General features: G+C 39.2%; 1 protein-coding gene across 1 annotated transcript in view; it reads left to right on the forward strand.

The window, feature by feature from the left end:
- LOC134213680 (zinc finger protein 235-like) overlaps window positions 1–15,010 on the forward strand; it is a 40,826-nt gene extending 25,816 nt beyond the window's left edge. The window contains exons 2-5 of the mRNA XM_062692949.1: window positions 1,312–1,594; window positions 1,663–2,126; window positions 12,703–12,868; window positions 14,134–15,010. Coding sequence (XP_062548933.1) covers window positions 1,312–1,594; window positions 1,663–2,126; window positions 12,703–12,868; window positions 14,134–14,402 — 1,182 coding nt within the window. The 3' untranslated portion in view covers window positions 14,403–15,010. The remainder of the gene's footprint in view (window positions 1–1,311; window positions 1,595–1,662; window positions 2,127–12,702; window positions 12,869–14,133) is intronic.
- The last annotated feature ends 6,904 nt before the right edge of the window (window positions 15,011–21,914 follow it).

Raw genomic sequence — 21,914 nt, forward strand, 5'->3', positions numbered from 1 at the left:
ATCTAGTTAAAACCCATCCAATCCAATTAAACCATTCATCACAATAACCATCTCCCCTCTCGGAATCAACGAACCATTTCCAAAATTTCACACCCACTTATCACTTCCATATTGTTCCGAAGCGCCCCTCCGACCGTTTAACCACAATGAGCACCCCCGCCCGTAAACAAATGAGTGGTTTACTTTCCTTTCTAACAAATTACTACACCATGTTGTGTTGTGCGCGCGCGGTGGTTTCACGCTTCGGCGGTCGTTTTCATAAGTCACGCTTCCGACGACGGCCGACTGCCGGGTACTTATTTGCCACAGAAGGGGGTGCGGCGGGTCCCGGTGGTACATGCGCAACTACGCTCGCTCTGCACTGCGCCGGTGGGCTCACGCCCTTACCTGACTGCACCTTACCGGTCCCTTCGCGTCGCGTATCGTCGCTTCGTCACGTCAAATAGCGATGACTGTTGTTTGGTTTTTTTTTTCGTTGTGGCCTCCCTCACTCGAAACAAGTGCCATTCAGCGGACCGTAAAAACTGTTTCGTTTCGATGAAGGGGGCCAAGACATGGGCACTGGACAGTGATTCATCGCGCACTTGTTTCGTTGACATGGCGTTGTCAACACTTCAGTTGATGATGATCTTACTGTCAATTGTGGACTCTCTCCTCTGCTCTCAGTTCTGTTCGGATTGCAGTCATTAGCATATTTGTGTGCCATGCGCTGGTGGCGTGCGTTCTTTGCATGTTTTGATTGTGCGGACGGCGGTCATGGGTGCCCGATATTGCGTTGCCCAAGGGTTCAAATTTGAATTCAATGTGGCTATTTATCCGTGTCGCGTGTTTTGTCCATCGACAAGCTTTCTCTCTAGGATCTGTTGAACGATCCTTACTGTTCCGCGTAGGAAGGGTATTGTTCTTTTTTATTGGAGCGACAGAAGAGTAAATTGCTTTTACCCCGCACCAGCCAATCCAGCACGTAACTCGCAAAAAAACAACTTTCGAAGTTGATCCAAGTGAGACCCAATTGCAATTATCGAGAAAAGGTTGACATCACCAAAGGTGAACCAATTCCAGTTTATTTCACTGCTCCAACATGCTAACTAGCTCTGTGTCTATAAATTTCGCATCCGAGCTCCACTTCTCGTGCTCCGTTGCGGATGACAAGCTCGGATAGAAAAAAGTACATTTCAATTTATGAGCTCCCATTAGGTTGCATGTTTTCTACTTCTGCGGCGGCTGCTCCCAACGGAGATGTGTCGCGCAGCCATTCCGAAGCCCGCTCGTTCCTAATCGGATTTCTCGTTTCTCTCCATCCCGTTTCAGATTCGCCACCGCTTCGGGCTGTACGACGAGATCACCACCGTGAACGGACGGCGCGTTCGCCACTGCAACTGGATTCGGTTCCTGCGGGTTTCGGAAACCTACGGACCCCAAGTGAACATCGTCTGCGCCAAGGTGAAAGGTGAACCGATCTACGAAATCGTGAAACCGATCCCCTCCCATCAAGAACTGGTCGTGTACTACCTTCCCGAAGGACCGGAAGAGCTGTTCTTCATCCGAATGCGAAGCCAACTGTACCGACAGACCATGGATTCGATACTGGAAGGTAAGTCACTCGCCCCAAATAATCCACCCACAATCGAGCTAACACCCGTTCGTTTTCTCTCCCAACAGACTCCCCCCTCGATCTATCCACCTCGCTGCTCTCGCGGGTAATGCTTCCGATCTCACCCCCGTCCGGTACGGAGGACGAACGCAAATCCGTGTCCGGTGACAGTTCGATTTCCATCTCGTCCGGGGCGAGCACCAGCGGCGGCGATCTGGACACCTGTTCCGCCCTCCAAGCGCCCCGCAGCTCCCCGAAAGCGCGACCCTCCCGGGGGGAACGGGCCATGCTGCCCTGCGAAGTGTGCGGCAAGGCTTTTGACCGGCCTAGTCTGCTCAAGAGGCACATGCGGACGCACACCGGCGAGAAACCGCACGTGTGCGGCGTCTGCGGGAAGGGATTCAGCACGTCCAGCTCGCTGAATACGCACGTGAGGATCCACAGCGGCGAAAAGCCGCACCAGTGTCAGGTGTGCGGCAAACGGTTTACGGCCAGTTCTAATCTGTACTACCATCGGATGACGCACATCAAGGTGAGTGTACGATCGCGACCGATCGACCGGCAGTCATCAATCAGTGTCAGGGCATTCGGGGGGTGTTTGGTGGTGAGCTCGGTGAACAGTGGTCGAGTGAGAAATGAGCACAACTGTTGCGACCGTGATTGGATTTCACCCTACATCTAAATTAGCGCTTTGGACCGATTTGGTGGTTGAGATTTGTGACAAACGAGTGGGTGTTTCTGTCAGGTTGGAATGATTAATTCGAGCTCGAGTTTGGGGGTTTTGGATGCGATTTATTAGAAATTAAGAAACGGTTATTCAATCACAGATTGATACATTTGAGTGTGATTCATGACCTCGTCTTAAAAATTTAGTAATATTGCCTTTAGCCCAATTTTTATGCAGTAAATGCTAATTGGATTGTCTAATATAAATCAAACATATAATTATAAGTCTATCACTGATTTATTCTAAAAAAAAGAACTTTATTTGCTACTTTTACATTACATGCACTCACTTTTATAACTAATACGAAAAAATACCGATCCTAAAGACTGATTGATTAATACTGACCCTCGAAGAGTCGATTGATTCCTATTTAAAACCTAAACTTGCCTACTCTGCTTTTCCTGGCCGACCTAGTTGGACGGTTCTGATTCTGCTGACGGTGGCTTGGTAACCGGGCTGCATGTTGGACAGCGTGGACGGTGGTGTGACCGCGTGGCGTACTTTGGACCTTAATACTCAGCATTAATGCGATGACCGGCGCATAATTCCTCCGGGGTAGATCGAAGGGCGTCCTCGAACTTCTTTTCATTCCTCCTGGGATGGGGTGTCCTTTTGAATTCCAATTTTGATGACCGTTCTCTTTCTAAAAATACAGATTATTGCTATGACAATTAAAATTACCATTGTCGTTGACAATCCTCCAAAAGCGGCCAACAATAAGTTTTTGTGCTCGTACTGCTTCAGTTTGACGTGCTCCAATTGGTTTCTATTTTGCATGGTTTGATTATGGATGACGGGTATCTCGTGTCGTTGTGCGATGTTCCAATTTATCGCAAGATTTGGAAATGCTCCTTGAATTTCTCTTGTTTTGCTTATCAACTCTTCTGAAGTGAAAACGTGATCGTCAACCTGAATACTGCAATTGTAAAATGTTAAGACGAAATTTCCTTGAAGTTTTCGATTATGTGGTCCGCAATTTGATTTCAAATGTGAATTTTAGCGTTGTTAATCAGGACCTTGTTGTTGGCTATTAGCGTGACTTTTGTTGTGTCATCGAATTTCGCTTCACAATGGCTTTCTATTCCAAGGATTATATGAAGCGAGCAATTATTCCTTAGTGGTTCAAGGAATGTACTTTGCTGGATAAAGCTCTCTGGGTTTGTGGTACTAAAACATCGTTTCCACTCCGTATGACGTGTGGAGGGAGTTGTGTTATGACATAGTCATGAACTGTTAAGGTATAATCCTAATAATTTCGCAATTTCCTGTGACTTTAGGAATTTGCAAGATATACAGTAGAAGATCACCTTTGATTGCTACTTTGGGTTTAGCGTAGTGGAGGGCTTCCTCAGGAAAATTTGTGTTTATCCCTTGTTCATTAAGTAAAGTTTCCATAGTCAGAATTTCATTAAGTGAGAGCAACTTACTGTTGGCGAGATTGATCCGAGTCCTCAGAATTGTGTCTTCCAAATCTTCCAGGATTTTGTTCGTTGTATCCATGTAAAGAAGTAGTGTTATGGCATCCATTTCTTCTAAAAGGATTTTGTTTTCTGTTGATTGTTGGTCAATAAGCCTATTGACAGTCGTCATTATTGTGTCGATTTTGGTGTTGAGTACGTTGTTGATTCTTATTTGTTGATTATTTTGGGATATAAGGTCCTCGAACGTAGTGTTGATTATTCTCAGGTCTTCGGCGTCAGGGAGCCAGCGATCCATTTCAAGCGACTCCTAATGCGTCCCATCTCTTGGGTCTCCTAGATTTCATCGGTTTAAGTTGGTACAGGTTATTAACAAGTTCCCTACTTTTTGAAAAATAAGATTTGATATTGGAATTTCCCTATTTATCTGCCTAGCTATTTTGGAAAATAAATAAACATTGTTCTCTAAGTTTGTAATATTTATCGGATGAATGATTTTAATAAATCCTGTTTGTAATTTGCAATCATTTAACTTCAGCAATAGGATCGGATCGTTCATCAAATTTTTGATTTCTAGAGATTCTAACTTAGCTGTTGTTGAAAGTATTAAAATAAAAAATGATATTGTCAGTGAGTGCATCTGAAAATATAAGAAAAATTATAAGATTTCATTAGTATGTAATTTAGGATTTTCTACATCTTTTTATCTTGTTTTTGTGTCTTTTAATGGCCTTGTTATTCTTAAATGTCTTGTCAGTAATAGCATTTGCGTTAGTCGGTTTAGCCCTAGGGTCTAGTTTTTTCCTGATGTTGGGTATCAAAAATACTTCCTGCTGGTTTTCTAAATGAGGCGGGTTCTCTTTGTTATTGTTCTGATTTTCTTGATTTGATCTAGCTTTTCGATGTTTGCTTTAACTTTAACGTATACTTTTTGAGAATTATCTTCTATCTGATTCGGGTCAAGTAAATTGTTGTTATTAAAGATGACTTCATTGGGGTGAATTTCGTTGCTGAATGAATGGAAGAATTGTAAAGAGAAATTGCTAACTTTACTAGCGCGGTAGTGTCTATATCTGGGAATTTATACTTATTTGTGTTTATAATTTCTATTATAGTCGAGTGGGTTTTTCGACTTGGCCATTAGATTCAGAGCAAGATGCATAAGCTAACTCGATATTCAGAGCGTCTAAGTAATTTTTTAGTTGTAATGACATAAACGTCGTTTCATGGTCCGTAATGATCTTCCTTGGTGTACCATAAATTCCGAAATAGTCTGCGAGAGCAGTTTTGACGTCTGTTAAATTTTTAGTTTCCATAAAGATCATCTGGGCATGTTTTGAAAAGGAGTCGACTAATGATAGAAAGTTATGTCGGTTTATCTGAAAAATGTCCATATGGACCCGGTCAAAAGGTTTGTCCGTTGTTGGTCTTGGTGAAAGTTTAATATTATACGGTTTCCTCTCGTATTTGTGCATGTTGCACATTCTACATGTTTGGGTCACCATTTTAATTTTGATGTCATCCTAGGAAAGAAATAGCTACGCTTCAACTGGTTGTCGACTTCCGTAACTCCACGATGAGCTCGGTTATGTTCCTTGTTGATGATTATGTCTTGTCTTTGTTCGTTAGCTACGTCTTCAACTTGCAACTGGGTCAAAACAAAGTGTCCCTTTTGGTTAAAATGTGTTTTATAGACTTCTTGTATGATTGGGATAATGTGTTCTGGTGCCATAATTGCTGTTTGTCGGTTATTATGGTATTTCAAAAGAACGTCTTTAATAATGTCCTCGTCGTATCTATCTCTGCAAATAATTGTCCTATGAAAATGTGTAAATGGTGTTTCTGTAATGTCCGTGTTTAGTCGGGATATTTTGAAAATGATTTGGTTTTTGTAGTAATTTAAGGGACGTTCGACACAGTGTATAAAATAGTCATCGGAAGTGTCTGCGGAATGTACCGTTTGTGAGTCAGTGTCAATGTCTAATTCTTCTGCGGGTGATGAGCTTTCCGAAATGGTTTGTTCTCCTGGATTACTGGTGGTGTCTGAAACAAATGAATTTTCATTATTATTTATGTTCATGGTATGTTTTTCCTCTTGGTTGGTTTATTTTCTGTCTTGTAATTCTTCGGTCGTGTATTATCTGAAAATAGAAAAGTACTATTAGTATTTAGTTCCGGTGAATCTTCTGTTTTCCTGCTGAGAGCATCAGCTACAACGTTTGTTTTGCCTTGGCGATATTTGACATCGTAATCAAAGTTCTCCAAGTCAAGGCGCCATCTCAAAATTTTGCATTTTTTGTAGAATTTTTAATAAAGTCAATGGTTTATGGTCAGTTATTGAGGTAAATTTGTTACCATGTAGATAATTACGAAATTTATCAACTGCCCATATAATTGCAAGGGCCTCTTTTCGGTAGTCGAATAGTTTATTTCGGCTTTATGCAAAGTCCTACTACCAAAAGCTATTGGTCGTTCGATATTATCTTGTATTTGAGACAGTACTGCTCCTAGCGCGTAGTTACTAGCATCTGTCGTCAATATGAAAGGAATATTAAAGTCCGGGTAAGCTAGTATTTGATCGGAAGTTAGTATCAGTTTCAGCTTTTCAAACCCATTTTATAATCTTCATCTTTAGTATTAACACTCTGCTCTTTCTTTAAATATTTTGTAAGAGGCTTAGCCAATTTAGCATAATCTCTTATAAAACGCCTGTAATACCCAGTTAGACCTAAGAATTGTTTTATTTCTTTTTGCGTCGTGGGAATCTTCCAATCAGAATCTTCGTAATTTTACTAGGATCTGGTTTTACACCATCAGGTGTGATAACGTGCCCCAAAAACTCAGTCTCTCTTTTCAAAAACTCGCATTTATCGAGCTGAATTTTCAGATTGAATTCGGAGAGTCGCTTCAAAATTTTATTAACATTTTCTATGTGATTTTTGAGGTTGTATCCTACGATAATGATATCGTCTAGATACACGTAACATATTGCACCGATGAAATCATGCAAAATGTTATTCATAGCACGCTGGAAGGTGGCAGGTGCATTTTTTAAGCCAAAAGGCATCCTTGTAAATTCAAAGTGGCCTTGGTCTGTAGAAAAGGCTGTCTTAGCCTTGTGTGAGGGATCCATTTCAATTTGATGGAAGCCTGATTTGAGGTCGAGCGTTGTGAAGTATACGGACTTCCCAAGGCTGTCTAAGATATCCTCTATCTGTGGAATTGGGAATTTATCGTCAATTGTTTTATCGTTCAGTTTACGATAATCGATGACTACCCTTACTTTCCGTTTTCCTGATGCATCCAATTTTTTAGGAACTACCCATATTGGAGATGAGTATGGGCTGGTAGAGTGGCTAATTATCCCGTTGCGTAACATCTCGCTTATCTGTTCCTCAACATCCCTTTTAAAATGATGCGGATATCGATATGATTTTGTATACGTTGGTTTTTCATCGCTAGTATGTATCTGATGTTTTATGGCAGTTGTTGCCGTAAGTTTCTCATCAGCCTTCAATAACACAGCTTGGTTTCTCAAAACAGTTTTAATTAATTCTTGTTTTTCCATTTTCGACAAATGATCCATTCTAATGAAATTAGAAATAGCAGTTTCATCTAATTCAGTTTCTCCATTAATCGGTATAGGTGTTACTGTTTCAAAATTATTTACTCTAATTTCAAGTTTAGCTTTGAGGCAAGGTGGCACTCTTTTATTGGTAAGAATTTTCACAGTCGTCTTTTTGTTTCGAGATCTGTAAAGACCTGGTTCAATGACGGCGGTGTTGCATAATTTCTGAAAGATGGTACTAACCAATCGCCATCTGTTGTAGTGTCTAGCTCAATTTGGTAGGAATGGAGCTTTTTGCTGGAAAATATTTTTCGAAAGGAATGGTGATATTGGAAAATTTAATTTCTTCACGTTCATAATCTATTTTTGCTCTATTTTCGCAAGGAATTGGGATCCAATTATCCCATCAAAAAATTGTGAAATTCAAGTTCATAGTATGTTTGAAGTGGAACATTTGGTCCTAGCAGACTTGCCCTTCCTTTCTGATTTATAATATGGTTCCCGGAAATGTTCTTGATTTCTGTTTTTCTGATAGATTTCACGTTTGTTAAGATTCCAGGGCGTATGACATTCTTATTTGCACCTGTGTCAATTAATAGCCTAATATTTCGATTTCCATTTAAGGTGGTAATGAAGGGAAGGTAATTTAAGTTTGAGTGTTCGCTTTTGTTGCCAAGCAAAATTTAAATCAATATCCTCATCTTCCCTTTCAGAATCTGAAGATTTTTCATCTTCGGACACTTCATTGTTATTAATTTGTCTTTTGTTTAATGTTAATCTGGATTTAATAGACCCTGTTTCCATGGGTTTGCGGGTCGCTACTTATTTGCTCTGGATGTGTCCTTATCCTATCATCTTTTGAAAATTGCTGCTTAGTTGTGTTTGGATATTTGTTGTTACGGAATTTATCTTCTTTGGGGTCAAAGCTGCTCGGTTTTTAAAATTATCTCGGTTAGAAGCTGTTTCAATTTTGCTTCTGAACTTACACACGAAAGCATAGGCTGCTTCCATGTCTTCGGGTCCAGCTGCTTGAGCGTACCCGAAATAAGGCTCTTTTAGACCGGCAAGGAATGCTGCTAATGCATCCTCTTCGATAAAAGAGTTGATAGCATCCCAGTTATCTTGGTATTTACGCTTCTGTTTAGCAAGGGACTTGATATTTTGGACTATCTCTTTACATCTATTATAGTATTTATGAACTGACATGTTGTCAGTCATTTTCGTTACCACAACTGGCTTTTGTAATACGTAAGCTCTTGACGATCGCCGAGAGCGCTTGTTAGGATGTCCCTAATCTCCTCAAACGTTTGTGGATTTCCAGCAAGGCAAATGATATCCTTTGCTTTTCCTTCTATTTTATTCGCAACCGCAGTTACGAAAATATCGAATTGATCAGGATTAACCAGATTCTTAAACCTGTTCAGTGTGTTTTCCGCGGTGGTTAACCAAGCGGACAATTGCTTCCTATTCCCATCAAACTTAGGTAATGATTTTATTGGGTCAGGAATTTTATACAGAGACTCTACGCTTACTGCTGAGTTAGCGCTTTGTTGCTGTATGTGGTTTTGGGTTGCACTCGCTTGCGCTTGGCCATGCGATAGTGCTTCAATTTGTTGTTGTTGCTGCTGCTGTGTGTTTCTCATTAACTCGAGAAGTTGAGCGATGTTATTGACCTGAGCGGACAGCTGTTCCATATCTGTGTCAGTGTCGTCCAGGGAAAACTTTTCAATGTTTGGCACGGTGTTAACTGGAATATGCGAAAATTCCGCGCTTTCCTCACTTGATGCCTCAGACTCGGTGCTGCTATCAGTGATTCTCACTTTAATAGATTTTAGCATGCGCCTTGTCTCTTTCAAAGCACTCAAAGACTGTTTGACTTTTGGCATCTAAATTTGCCGTAATACTTAGTCTTGTGGCTTATTTTGGGGATTTTAACAAAAGATTTCGAAGCACACTAAAAGTGTTGTATCACTTCATGGAGGCCCACCAAATTGGTGTTGTTTCGCTTCCCTACCCGCAAATTCAAAGTTTCAAATCAATTACCCGTTTCTCGTTGTACCTAGTGTACGTACGATCTGCGTTAGCTCGCAAAAGAGTTGTAATGAAATTTGCAGGGACGCAAGTTATTTTGTGCACTTAAATTCAACTACACACTTCTCACTGCACCTATCTTATAGTATGCGAGCAATACGTGTCGTCTCGCAATTGAAAAGGAGAAACAAAATTACTTACGGTTTTGCTGTCGTGGTGTCCTGTGTAGGCCGGGCTGACGATGCTGGTACTCCAGGTGTAACTCGCAGGGGATCCTCAACTCCTTGACGACGTTTCCGTCCGTGTGTCTTGGATGCGTAAATAACTGGGTTCACAGTTATTGTGGCAGAATCACTTTAATCGCGTTTGTTAATCGCGACTTTTCCACTGTTCTCACAAGTTATCACTCAGCCGACTCCGGACGGCTGCGCCAGTCTCAAGTCTATCACTGATTTATTCTAAAAAGAACTTTATTTGCTACTTTTACATTACATGCACTCACTTTTATAACTAATACGAAAAATACCGATCCTAAAGACTGATTGATTAATACTGACCCTCGAAGAGTCGATTGATTCCTATTTAAAACCTAAACTTGCCTACTCTGCTTTTCCTGGCCGACCTAGTTGGACGGTTCTGATTCTGCTGACGGTGGCTTGGTAACCGGGCTGCATGTTGGACGGCGTGGACGGTGGTGTGACCGCGTGGCGTACTTTGGACCTTAATACTCAGCATTAATGCGATGACCGGCGCATAATTATATGTCTTGAATAGTTGATACGAACAGAATACAATTTCATTCGAAGAAAAAGCCAATGTTAATCAGATTCTGATACATTTCCACAACAATTTTATTCCACAGTTTCGATTCTATCCTTATCCGATTCGCATTCAAATCAAATCCAATTGCAATCCGATCCAAATGCAATTTAAATCAGATCCCAATACAATTTCAATCGGATCCCAATTCAAGCACCATTTAATTCCCATCCAGCTCTGAACCAATTCCATTCCAATTCCATTCCATTCCAATTCCATTCCAATTCCATTCCAATTCCATTCCAATTCCATTCCAATTCCATTCCAATACCATTCCAATTCCATTCCAATTCCATTCCAATTCCATTCCAATTCCATTCCAATTCCATTCCAATTCCATTCCAATTCCATTCCAATTCCATTCCAATTCCATTCCAATTTCATTCCAATTCCATTCCAATTCCATTCCAATTCCATTCCAATTCCATTCCAATTCCATTCCAATTCCATTCCAATTCCATTCCAATTCCATTCCAATTCCATTACAATTCCATTCCAATTCCATTCCAATTCCATTCCAATTCTAATTCCATTCCAATTCCATTCCAATTCCATTCCAATTCCATTCCAATTCCATTCCAATTCCATTCCAATTCCATTCCAATTCCATTCCAATTCCATTCCAATTCCATTCCAATTCCATTCCAATTCCATTCCAATTCCATTCCAATTCCATTCCAATTCAATTCCAATTCCATTCCAATTCCATTCCAATTCCATTTCAATTCAATTCCATTCCAATTCCATTCCATTTCCCTTCCAATTCCATTCTATTTCCATTCCAATTCCATTCCAATTCCATTCCAATTCCATTACAATTCCATTCCAATTCCATTCCAATTCCATTCCAATTCCATTCCAATTCCATTCCAATTCCATTCCAATTCCATTCCAATTCCATTCCAATTCCATTCCAATTCCATTCCAATTCCATTCCAATTCCATTCCAATTCCATTCCAATTCCATTCCAATTCCATTTCCATTCCAATTCAATTCCAATTCCATTCCAATTCCATTACAATTCAATTCCAATTCCATTCCAATTCCATTCCAATTCCATTCCAATTCCATTCCAATTCCATTCCAATTCCATTCCAATTCCATTCCAATTCCATTCCAATTCCATTTCAATTCCATTCCAATTCCATTCCAATTCCATTCCAATTCCATTCCAATTCCATTCCAATTCCATTCCAATTCCATTCCAATTCCATTCCAATTCCATTCCAATTCCATTCCAATTCCATTCCAATTCCATTCCAATTCCAATTCCAATTCCATTCCAATTCCATTCCAATTCCATTCCAATTCCATTCCAATTCCATTCAATTCCATTCCAATTCCATTCCAATTCATTCAATTCCATTCCAATTCCATTCCAATTCCATTCCAATTCCATTCCAATTCCATTCCAATTCCATTCCAATTCCATTCCAATTCCATTCCAATTCATTCAATTCCATTCCAATTCCATTCAATTCCATTCCATTCCAATTCCATTCCAATTCCATTCAATTCCATTCCAATTCCATTCCAATTCCATTCAATTCCATTCAATTCCATTCCAATTCCATTCAATTCCATTCCAATTCCATTCCAATTCCATTCCAATTCCATTCCAATTCCATTCCAATTCCATTCCAATTCCATTCCAATTCCATTCCAATTCCATTCCAATTCCATTCCAATTCCATTCCAATTCCATTCCAATTCCATTTCAATTCCATTCCAATTCCATTCCAATTCCATTCCAATTCCATTCCAATTCCATTCCAATTCCATTCCAATTCCATTCCAATTCCAATTCCAAAATCGAGCGAATGTTAGTCCAAACCTAAAGAATCACTTTTTTGATGTTTTGTTAATTTTAAAAAATGGTTCTTTGGGAAAGATGTCTTTGAATAAATTAATTAATTGATTGAGCGAATAAATCACAAAACTGGTATGTCACTCGGCTGAAAACCATTTACCCAAAGGCCGCTATACCGAAAGTTGTTTTGCCATTAGGCCGAAACCCATTTTGCCGAGATGGACATTCGGCTGGAAAAAGTCGTTCAGTCGAACTGTTCATTTAGCCAAAAATGTCGTTTAACCGTTTGACATGTCAATTGGCTGAATAGGTTATACGACCGCAAATGCCATTTGGTCAAAATGTTTGGTTGCAGAAAGGGCCATTTAATCGAAAATGTCATTTGGCCGAACAATGGTGAATGTGAAAAGTGTGATGTAATAAATGATAATTGAGAAGTGAGACACGTCTCAATTGTCACATCTTACAACTAATTTCTAATTTCTCACTGAAATGTGGAGTGTCAAACAACTTTTTCGACCAAACGACATTTACGGCCAAATATTATTCGGTGTAGTAACCGTTTCGACCAGATGGCATTCGGCTAGATGACTTTCGAATTCATGTCTCATCATTAAAATGCTCTCACCCGAATTTAAATGACCAGACAGCTGGACTCTCAATATTGCAATCAAAATCGATCAAAGTTCTAATCAGTTCCAATTTTTTTTCTCTCCCATTTCTCCACCCCACAGGATAAACCGCACAAGTGCAGCCTCTGCTCCAAGTCCTTCCCGACGCCCGGCGATCTCAAGTCGCACATGTACGTCCACAACGGATCGTGGCCGTTCAAGTGTCACATCTGCTCACGAGGCTTCTCCAAGCAGACGAACCTGAAAAATCACCTCTTCCTGCATACCGGTAAGTTCCTCCCCAACAACAGATGCAACGGTATTTCGCGCCTTTTTTTCCGTAACGAATTCTTTCGTTGCCGTTTTTTTTAAATTTCGGTTAGTTAGGAGCGTCTCCCCTTGGCGTAATTTGGTCGAGTTCGGAAAGAATCACCTGTTTCGATAAAAAAAAAGCTATTCTTCAAATTATATTTTTCTACGTTTTGAAGAGGGACGTAAACGGTGGGAGAGGGACTTGTTTTTGGTCGCGCCAGGAGGTCAGACTCGTCCCTTTGTTCCAACGTTGCACATGTTGCAACGTTCGGCGTAGTACCGGAGACCCTGCAGGTCCCAATTGCGTGCGAAGGAACATTTGGCTTTCGATAAGTAATAATTTATACGTGCAGGAAGAAGATCGAGTTGAATAGCTTGGATGGGAAATACAAAACCAATAAACCAATTTTTATCGGGAGGGTGAAAAAGGCATATGCAATGTCGGAATGAAGCGGAGGGCAATGCGAGGGAGGAAGACGGAAACACTGGACGAGAGAACGAGAAAGAGAAAGTGAGTCCTCGTCAAAGTCAAGTGGTTTCCACCGTCGTTATCGTATCCTTTTGATCTTCTTTCTGGAACGTTCCATTTGCCGTTTGAAGTTTGTGAATCGACCAGCAAAGGCAAAGGTAGACGGGGGAGATCCGTCGATTCAGATAGAGGAGGAAAATATTTTTACTGGGCCATAAGAATATGACAAGTGTTTTCAATTTTTATGCTTTCGTTAATTGAGGAAGTCGGAATAAATCTGGCTTGCGTGGGTAAAAGAGTGAAATGGATTCTGATGATCGTGACATGGGAAAACGATCTTTCGGTTTCGGGTGTGATTGATTATCGACGGTCAGGTTCGTCGCTTGCGTGAGAAGATTCTTTGATGTGTCAATTTGGGACCCGGAATCAGATCTTTTACCATTTCTTCTTATGCTTATTTTTATGTTGGGACTTAAAATCACAGGAAGATAAATAATTTTAAAGTTCTGTATCATGAGAAGTGGACTGAATCGCCAATGCATTTGATTTTCAATTAAAATAGGAATTTATTTGCATTTAATTGTCTTTGGGATCTTGTACTGGACTAGAAATCACTGTTCGTGTTGTCATCATTCAGTTTAGCTAATCATTTATTCTTTTTTGGAAGGCGCTTTTTTGCGAAATACACATTAAACAACGAACATTCCATACTAAATCAGCCAAATCATTAACAATCATCCTCTACCCCTTCTGTCTCTTCCCTCATCCTCCAGGTGACAAACCGCACGTTTGCGAGGTGTGCAACAAATCGTTCGCCCTGGCCTGCAATCTGAAGGCGCACATGAAAACGCACGAGGAAGGCGCCCAGGAAGGTCTTCCGCAGTCGCGAGCGCCCAGCAGCGCCGGCCAGCACAGCCACAGCGAGGGCGAGGAGTCCAGTCCGCCGCTCTCCTTCGACAAGGCCACCGAGGAGCGACTGAACTTCTCCAAACATCTGCTGTTCTCCAACTACACCAAGCAGATGCTGTCCGGAGTGGGCTGAGGTTCGCGCTTGCAGCGAAGGCAAGGCGATGAGGCCCTTCGTCGTCCCATCTTCATCCATCTTAGTCCGTTCCGTTCGGCTGCGAGTTCCTCCCTGGGAAATGCACGCTTCCGCGCAGATCGCGTAATCGGTCTCCGAGCACGGGAAGGGAACATGGGGAACTGCAGCTCCTCGCGCCAACTAAAACCAACTGTCTAATAAGAGTAGGAATGAATCTAAAAACCGCACTGAGTGTTTAATAGTTTTTCTTTATTCACGCCCCTAAGTGTATGTTTAACTGCATCAATGTACATTAATTTTCTAATGTGTGACAGCCAGGAGCTAGTTGTATTTAAAGTTCATTTGTTCGGAACCGTTTTTTCGTTTCGTTTGCTAGTTGATAGGGAAAATAGGCGATCGTTCGTCGACTGGGTTTTGTGGTTCTCATCCGTGATTAGGTCGTCGGACGCACTGCTGCTTTGTAAATAATTCGATTCTACGATGTCATAAATTAATACCCTAAGGTTGTGTGATTGATCCCTCACTCCCCACTTCCAAATTGTATCAGTATCTGAGAAGGAAATATGCAAATAATAAAACGTGTACAGTAACTGTCGAAATAATTGAAATCATTGTTTGAAGTTTCATCTGTTCTTGAGAAATCTCCATATGGACGAACATCCTCTTTTGCGCACAAGTGTTTGAGAAGGTAAGATTTCTATCACTCTCAGAATGTTTGCTGAAAGGTAAGTAATCATCTTGTTCTTAACCGATCATTTGACTTGAACATGCCAGCGAGCGAGAACCGTTTCTTATTACTCCGAAACTAATTCTTAACACACTATTGCAGATGAATGTTGACACCTAAGTTTTCTTGATTTTTTTTTTGAAAATAATTAGTATTGTTAAGATAATAATCTATTGATAACACTTTCAGGCCTTAAAAATCAAAAATGCAATTGTACTCACACTTGTACTTTTTTTAAATAGAACATTCCATAGTAAGAGAAACTATTTAAATAAAATGATGATTTGATGAAAGTTAAGAATGATCTTTCATCAATTTTTTAATGACTTGCACGCAGCAAGGACTATTTGTTTGAATTATTTTAGTGTAATAATCATTTTGATGAAGCAGTATCTTTTACTCATTTTTTTATTTGTCCCATTTTGGACGAAAATAAGTTTGATTTTGCCACAAACCTAATATTTAGAGCACTATTAAGTACGTTTTCCAAAAAATGAGAAAACGAAACTTGGACCGTATGTAAATGTTGGTCTAATTAACCAAATACTGTTGAGGTCGGAATTCGTATCTATCAAGTGGAGGAATCAAATGGAATTGTACGAACTCGTATTATGACAAGTAAGGACATTCCAATTGTAAAAGAAGGATTTTCCATAAAGAAATACGAATGTTCCCCTGAAAAAAAAACACAAAGTTTCCACACCTAAATGAATCAATATTAGCTTTTTAAACAAATCCACAAAATAGGGTAGGTGTACCAATCGTCACCATAGCTAAGAATAGCTATTTCTTGAAATATAAATAAAAAGCATATGGGTGGTGTTGATATGTCAAGCGAAAGGTTTCCCTTCCTACTCCTTAGAATCAATGTGGTTTGTTTGATTTTCGTGCCATATGAATATGGTGTATAATGCACTAATGCGACAACTGGTGCTATAGCCACGACTGGTACATCTACCCTAATTTTTTCCATAAAAATTAAAAACTTTCCGCAAAGTAATCAATAAAGCGTAATGAAAAAAATAGTAAATTTCCATACAAAAAATACAAAAAGCAATAAAATTGAATACATTTGCCATGAACAATAAACGCTTTTAAAGAAAAAATCAGCTATGAAAAAAATGCTCAGTTTTATTGCTTTTTCATATTCCTTCATGGCGATAATAAAAATTTGATATTAAAATGAAAAAAATCTTAAACCTCCTCGGATTTGTTAGAGAATGTTTTAAAAATCATCAAAATTATCAAAATTTTATATTGTTGCTTTCTCAAAATAATATTATTGGGCAAAAAAATCCGAGGGGAGGGGGAGACATAATTGTTTCTATAAATATTTGTTTGAGAAAAAAAAATATGTGGGAAATTTTGCAATTGTTTATTGCCAATATTTATTTATTTAAGAAAATTTTGTATTTTGTTCCGTGTAACATTTTGATTTCTTTATGGAAAATTCTTCTTTTATAATTGTCATTTTTGCTTTTAACGTTTACGACATCAACAAAAGAAAACGACTAATTTATTTTTCAAATTGCTCTCATTTGGTCAATGATCAACCGATTTTAACAAAAAAGGCATGATTGGATAGAAAATTTAATATATTTTCAGGAGATGGTTTGAGGACGTGACTTTTCGTAATGTTTTCGGATTTAGGCCAAAACCCCGTGGGGTACCTATGATAACCCAGAATGTAATTTTTCCAAGAAACTCACGAAAAAATGATATAGTTCACGAAAAATCTATGAATGGTGAGTCTAGATGCTAGCATATCTTATATTTGAGATTTCTAGGACCAAGCTGTTGGTTCCGGGTACATGGCTGCTTGATATCGTTTCCGATAGGGATCAAAAGTGGACACTTCCAAAATGGATATATTGGCGCCGTTCGAATGCCCAAATGTATTGAATTTACTCACAAAAGCGAAAAGTGCTCATGCCGTATAGTTTTAAGTCTGTTTGATCACCTTCAGGTGGCCAACCTAGAGCCGGTTCTGGTGGGACCCAAAGAGGACATTTATGGAATTGATCATAGTTTGGTGCCGTTCGACGGTTTACAACTCGAGATTTTTCACGAATAAGCGATTGGATCTAATGCTGAGTACTTCCACGTGAGTTTGGTCACCCTCAGATCCCAACCTGGAGGCGGTTCCGGTGGGAGGCCCGCCAATCAGGACATTTACGGAAGGCTTTAGGTGGCTTTAGAGGAATTTCACATGAGTTTTAAAAGAAATTCACAAGAAATTTATGGAGTAAGGTAACTTGTGTAAAGTTCTCGAAATGCAGGAGATCACGGAGAAATTTTAAGAGTAACTGCTAGTGGAATTTCTGTATTTAAGAGAAATTTCTGAAGGAATTTCGGAAGATTTCTTGGAAGATTTTTCGGAAGAATACCTGAAAAAACTTTCTGAGCAAATATTGGAGGAACTACCTGAGAAATTTTTGGAACAATTCCTGGAAAAATACTAAGAGGAATTGATGGAGCGTTTACTTCAGGAATTTTCGAATGGAATCGATGGAGGCATTTCCGAAGGAAATCGTTGAAAGCATTCCGAAAGAATTGCTGAAGGAATTTCCGGTTGGAGGAACTTCAGAAAGAATTCCTACAGGAACTTCTGGAAGAACTTACAGAGAAATTTCTGGAGGAATCCCTGAAGGAACGTCCGGAGCAATTTCAGGAGGAACGTCTGGAGCAATTCCTGGAGGACGTCCAGAGCAATTCCTGGAGAAACTTATGGAGGAATTCCTGGAGGAACCTATGTAGATATTTGTGGAGGAACGTCCAGAGGAATTCTTGGAGGAACTTCCGGGGGAATTTCTGGAGGAACTTATGGAGGAATTCCTGGAAGCTCATTACCGTCCGTTGTTATTGTACGAAAATAAACATCATGTGTTTTGTTTACTTTTTGTTTTGATTAAATCTGAAAAAAAATTTCGAAATAATTTGCAAGATTTACATTTTTGACCATGCACGGAAGAAATAAACTACCCAATAGTGAGTTCACTTCACCCAACCTCGAACATCCGTACGGGAAGCCAAAATTGAGTATACGGGGCCAAGTAGTTTGCCTTTACTCCCATGTTAAAAAAGCACCCAACGGAAAATTTATTTACCCAAATGGAGGTTTATTTCACTCAATTTCGACCTCAGGTAATAAAACTCAAAATTGGCTTCCCGTATTGAACTCGTTAGATTTTTTCGCTCTTTTGTTTTTGACAACAGAAGAAAGAGTGGATGAAAGAGAAGAGAAAAAATAACTCAAAAGTAAGTTTAAAAAAACTCAACGCTGGGTACTTTTTTTCTTAACTCAACTCAACGGCATCCGGTGTCATCCGAAAATGTCGACGAGCAGCTGCACGCCATCCAGGAGGCGCTCTCCCTAGCCCGCGAGCAGAATGTACCAAAGGCCCAGCAGGTAAGCAACACCCTGACCATTGATACACTCACCAAAGATTTGATCCGTCTGCAAAATGTCACACGCAAGTCGCAGGTAGTACCAAAGTGCTGGGCTGCCTGCGCTTAAGGTCTGAGGGAAGGGTTTTCCGTTAAAAAAGCACGTGGTAGCACTCTCTGAGAGAGAAAATCGTCCAATTCAGCCCGCCAGAATGACGCTGTCAGTGTCGCCAAAATTATTTCATCATTATGCAGTTTACAATTGCTTGAGAATTTGCCGTAAACGGAGAACATAAGGAATTGGGAACAATGGGGAAGAAATTTATCACTCATGCAGTGCACTATGGTCCAGGATACAGATTTACGGGGAAAGATGCATTTTGCGCCAAAACTATATTTTTTAGAAAAAAACTGTTGTTCTACGAAATTGTACGAAATAGTAAGGCCATCATTATGGTTCTACCAAAAAAAATAGAGTGGCCCATCATATAAAAAAAATAGATTTTTTTTTAATTTCTCGGAATATTGACATGTTATGTCCTACAAAGTTGTAGCGTAGCTTATTCCAATCAATTTTGCTAAAAAAAACTTTTTCTATAGCTCTTAAGTTGGCTGATTTAGAGCAATTTTACCTAATTGGATTAGGGTGTACCTAAAAAAACAGTATTTTTGATCTACTTTTTTGTTTTAGATTTCTCGAAAAAGTCGTCTTCAGGTGACTTTTAGAGCTCAAAAAATGCAACTTTTGATGGGTAAATATGCTCAATATCTTTTTCCGATCAAAAGTTATAATCGTTTTTCTGTCAAAATTACATTTTTTTTCATAAGTTGATATCTCCGGTTAGGGCAGACCAAAAAAATATATTTATACGGCATTTGAAAGAGAATTTAATATTCTTTATTATGTCAAAAAATTGGGGATATGTTATTTTTTATCTTAAGTTTTATCAATTTTACTAAAATTATGTTTTTTCAAAGAAATTAATATAACTCGACAACGGAAGAAGATACAGACGATATTCTTATAGCAAAACACGCGTTTTTGAAAGCCCCAAAAGTCTGACATTTGTGAGAAATGAAAAATAAAAAATTTACAGCTTTAACACTTTTTATAAGTTTCATCATTATCATCGTATTGCAAGATTTACGAGAAAAGATGCTTTTTTGGTCTGAAGCATACTTCAATGAAACAAAATTTGTTCTACAAAGTTGTTCTGGATACTTGGGCTCTTATTATAGAGTTACTGAAAAATAGAGTGGGCCATTTTATAAAAACGTGAATTTTTTTTTATTTTGCGGAATATTGACATAAAATGTTCTACAAAGTTGTAGCGCAGCTTTTTCCAATCAACTTTGCTATATAAACTTTTTATGTAGCTCTTAAGCTCACTTGTTTAGAGTAATTTTACTTACCAGGATTAGGGTGTCCCTCAAAAAACAATATTTATGATCAGCTCATTTCATTTTTTATTTTTCAAGGATGTTACCTTCTCGAGACTTTTGGGGCTTTTCAAAACGCGTGTGATGCTATAAGAATATCGCCTGTATCTTCTTCCGTTGTCGAGATATATTAATTTATTTGAAAAAAACATCATTTTAGTAAAATTGATAAAACTTGAGATAAAAAAATAACATATCTCCAATTTTTTGACATAATAAAGAATATGAATTGCTCTTTCAAATGCCGTATAACCATATTTTTTGGTCTGCCCTAATCGGAGATATCAACTTTTGAAAAATGTAATTTTGACAGAAAAACGATTATAACTTTTGATCGGAAAAAGATATTGAGCATATTTACCCACAAAAAGTTGCATTTTTTTAGCTCTAAAAGTCACCTGAAGACGGATTTTCCGAGAAATCTAAAATAAAAAGAGTAGATCAAAAATACTGTTTTTTTGAGGTACACCCTAATCCAATTAGGTAAAATTGCTCTAAATCAGCCAACTTAAGAGCTACAGAAAAAGTTTTTTTAGCAAAATTGATTGGAATAAGCTACGCTACAACTTTGTAGGACATAACATGTCAATATTCCGAGAAATAAAAAAATATTTTCTATTTTTTTTTATATGATGGGCCACCCTATTTTTTGGTAGAACCATAATGATGGCCTTACTATTTCGAACAATTTCGTAGAACAACAGTTTTTTTTAAATATAGTTTTGGCGCCAAATTCATCTTTCTGCGTAAATCTGTATCCTGGACCATAGTGCAGTGGTTCGACGAGAGAACAGCAGCAGCGCCGACCAATCACGCAATGAGGAAATCGAAATAAACAAACTCCAGCTGGTCAATAAACAAATAAACAACTCCAGGAATTTTTCCTGGAGGAACATCCGAAGGAATTCCTGGAGGAACTTCCGAGAGATTTGCTGGAGGAACTTCCGAAGGAATTTCTGGAGAAAATTCCGGAAGAATTCTTGGAGGAACTTCCAAAGGAAATCCTGGAGAAATTTCCGAAGGAATTCCTGGAAGAACTTCTGAAGGAATTTCTGGAGAAATTTCCGAAGGAATTTCTGGAGAAACTTTCGATTGAATTCCTGCAGTAACTTCCGAAAGAATTTCTGGAGGATCTTCCGAAAGAATTTCTGGAGGAATTTCTGAAGGATTTCCTGGAAGAACTTCCGAAGGAATTTCTGCAGTAACTTCCGAAGGGATTCCTGGAGAAACTTTCGAAGGAATTTCTGGAGAAACTTCCGAAGGCATTTCTGCAGTAACTTCCGGAAGATTTTCTGGAGGATCTTTGGAAGGAATTCCTGGAGAAACTTCCAAAGGAATTTCTGGAAAAACTTCTGAAGGAATTACTGCAGTAACTTACGGAAGAATTTCTGGAAGAACTTCCGAAGGAATTACTGGAGGAACTTCCGAAGGAACTTCCGAAGGAATTCCTGGAGAAAATTCTGAAGGAATTCCTGGAGGAACTTCCGAAGGAATTCCTAGAGAAAATTCCGAAGGAATTCCTGGAGAAACTTCCGAAGGAATTCCTGGAGAACTTTCCGAAGGCATTTCTGCAGTAACTTCCGGAAGATTTTCTGGAGGATCTTCCGAAGGAATTCCTGGAGAAACTTCCGAGGAATTCCTGGAGAAACTTCCAAAGGAATTTCTGGATAAACTTCTTAAGGAATTCCTGCAGTAACTTCCGGAAGAATTTCTGGAAGAACTCCCGAAGGAATTACTGGAGGAACTTCCGAAGGAATTCCAGGTGGAAATTCTAAAGGAATTCCTGGAGGAACTTCCGAAGGAATTCCTAGAGGAACTTCCGAAGGAATTCCTGAAGAAACTTCCGAAGGAATTCTTGGAGAACTTTCCGAAGGAATTTCTGGAGAAACTTCTGAAGGAATTCCTGGAGAAACTTCCGAAGGAATTCCTGGAGGAACTTCCGAATTTCTGGAGGAACT

This window comes from Armigeres subalbatus, chromosome 2, assembly GCF_024139115.2.
Source record: "Armigeres subalbatus isolate Guangzhou_Male chromosome 2, GZ_Asu_2, whole genome shotgun sequence".
Lineage (NCBI taxonomy): Eukaryota > Metazoa > Arthropoda > Insecta > Diptera > Culicidae > Armigeres > Armigeres subalbatus.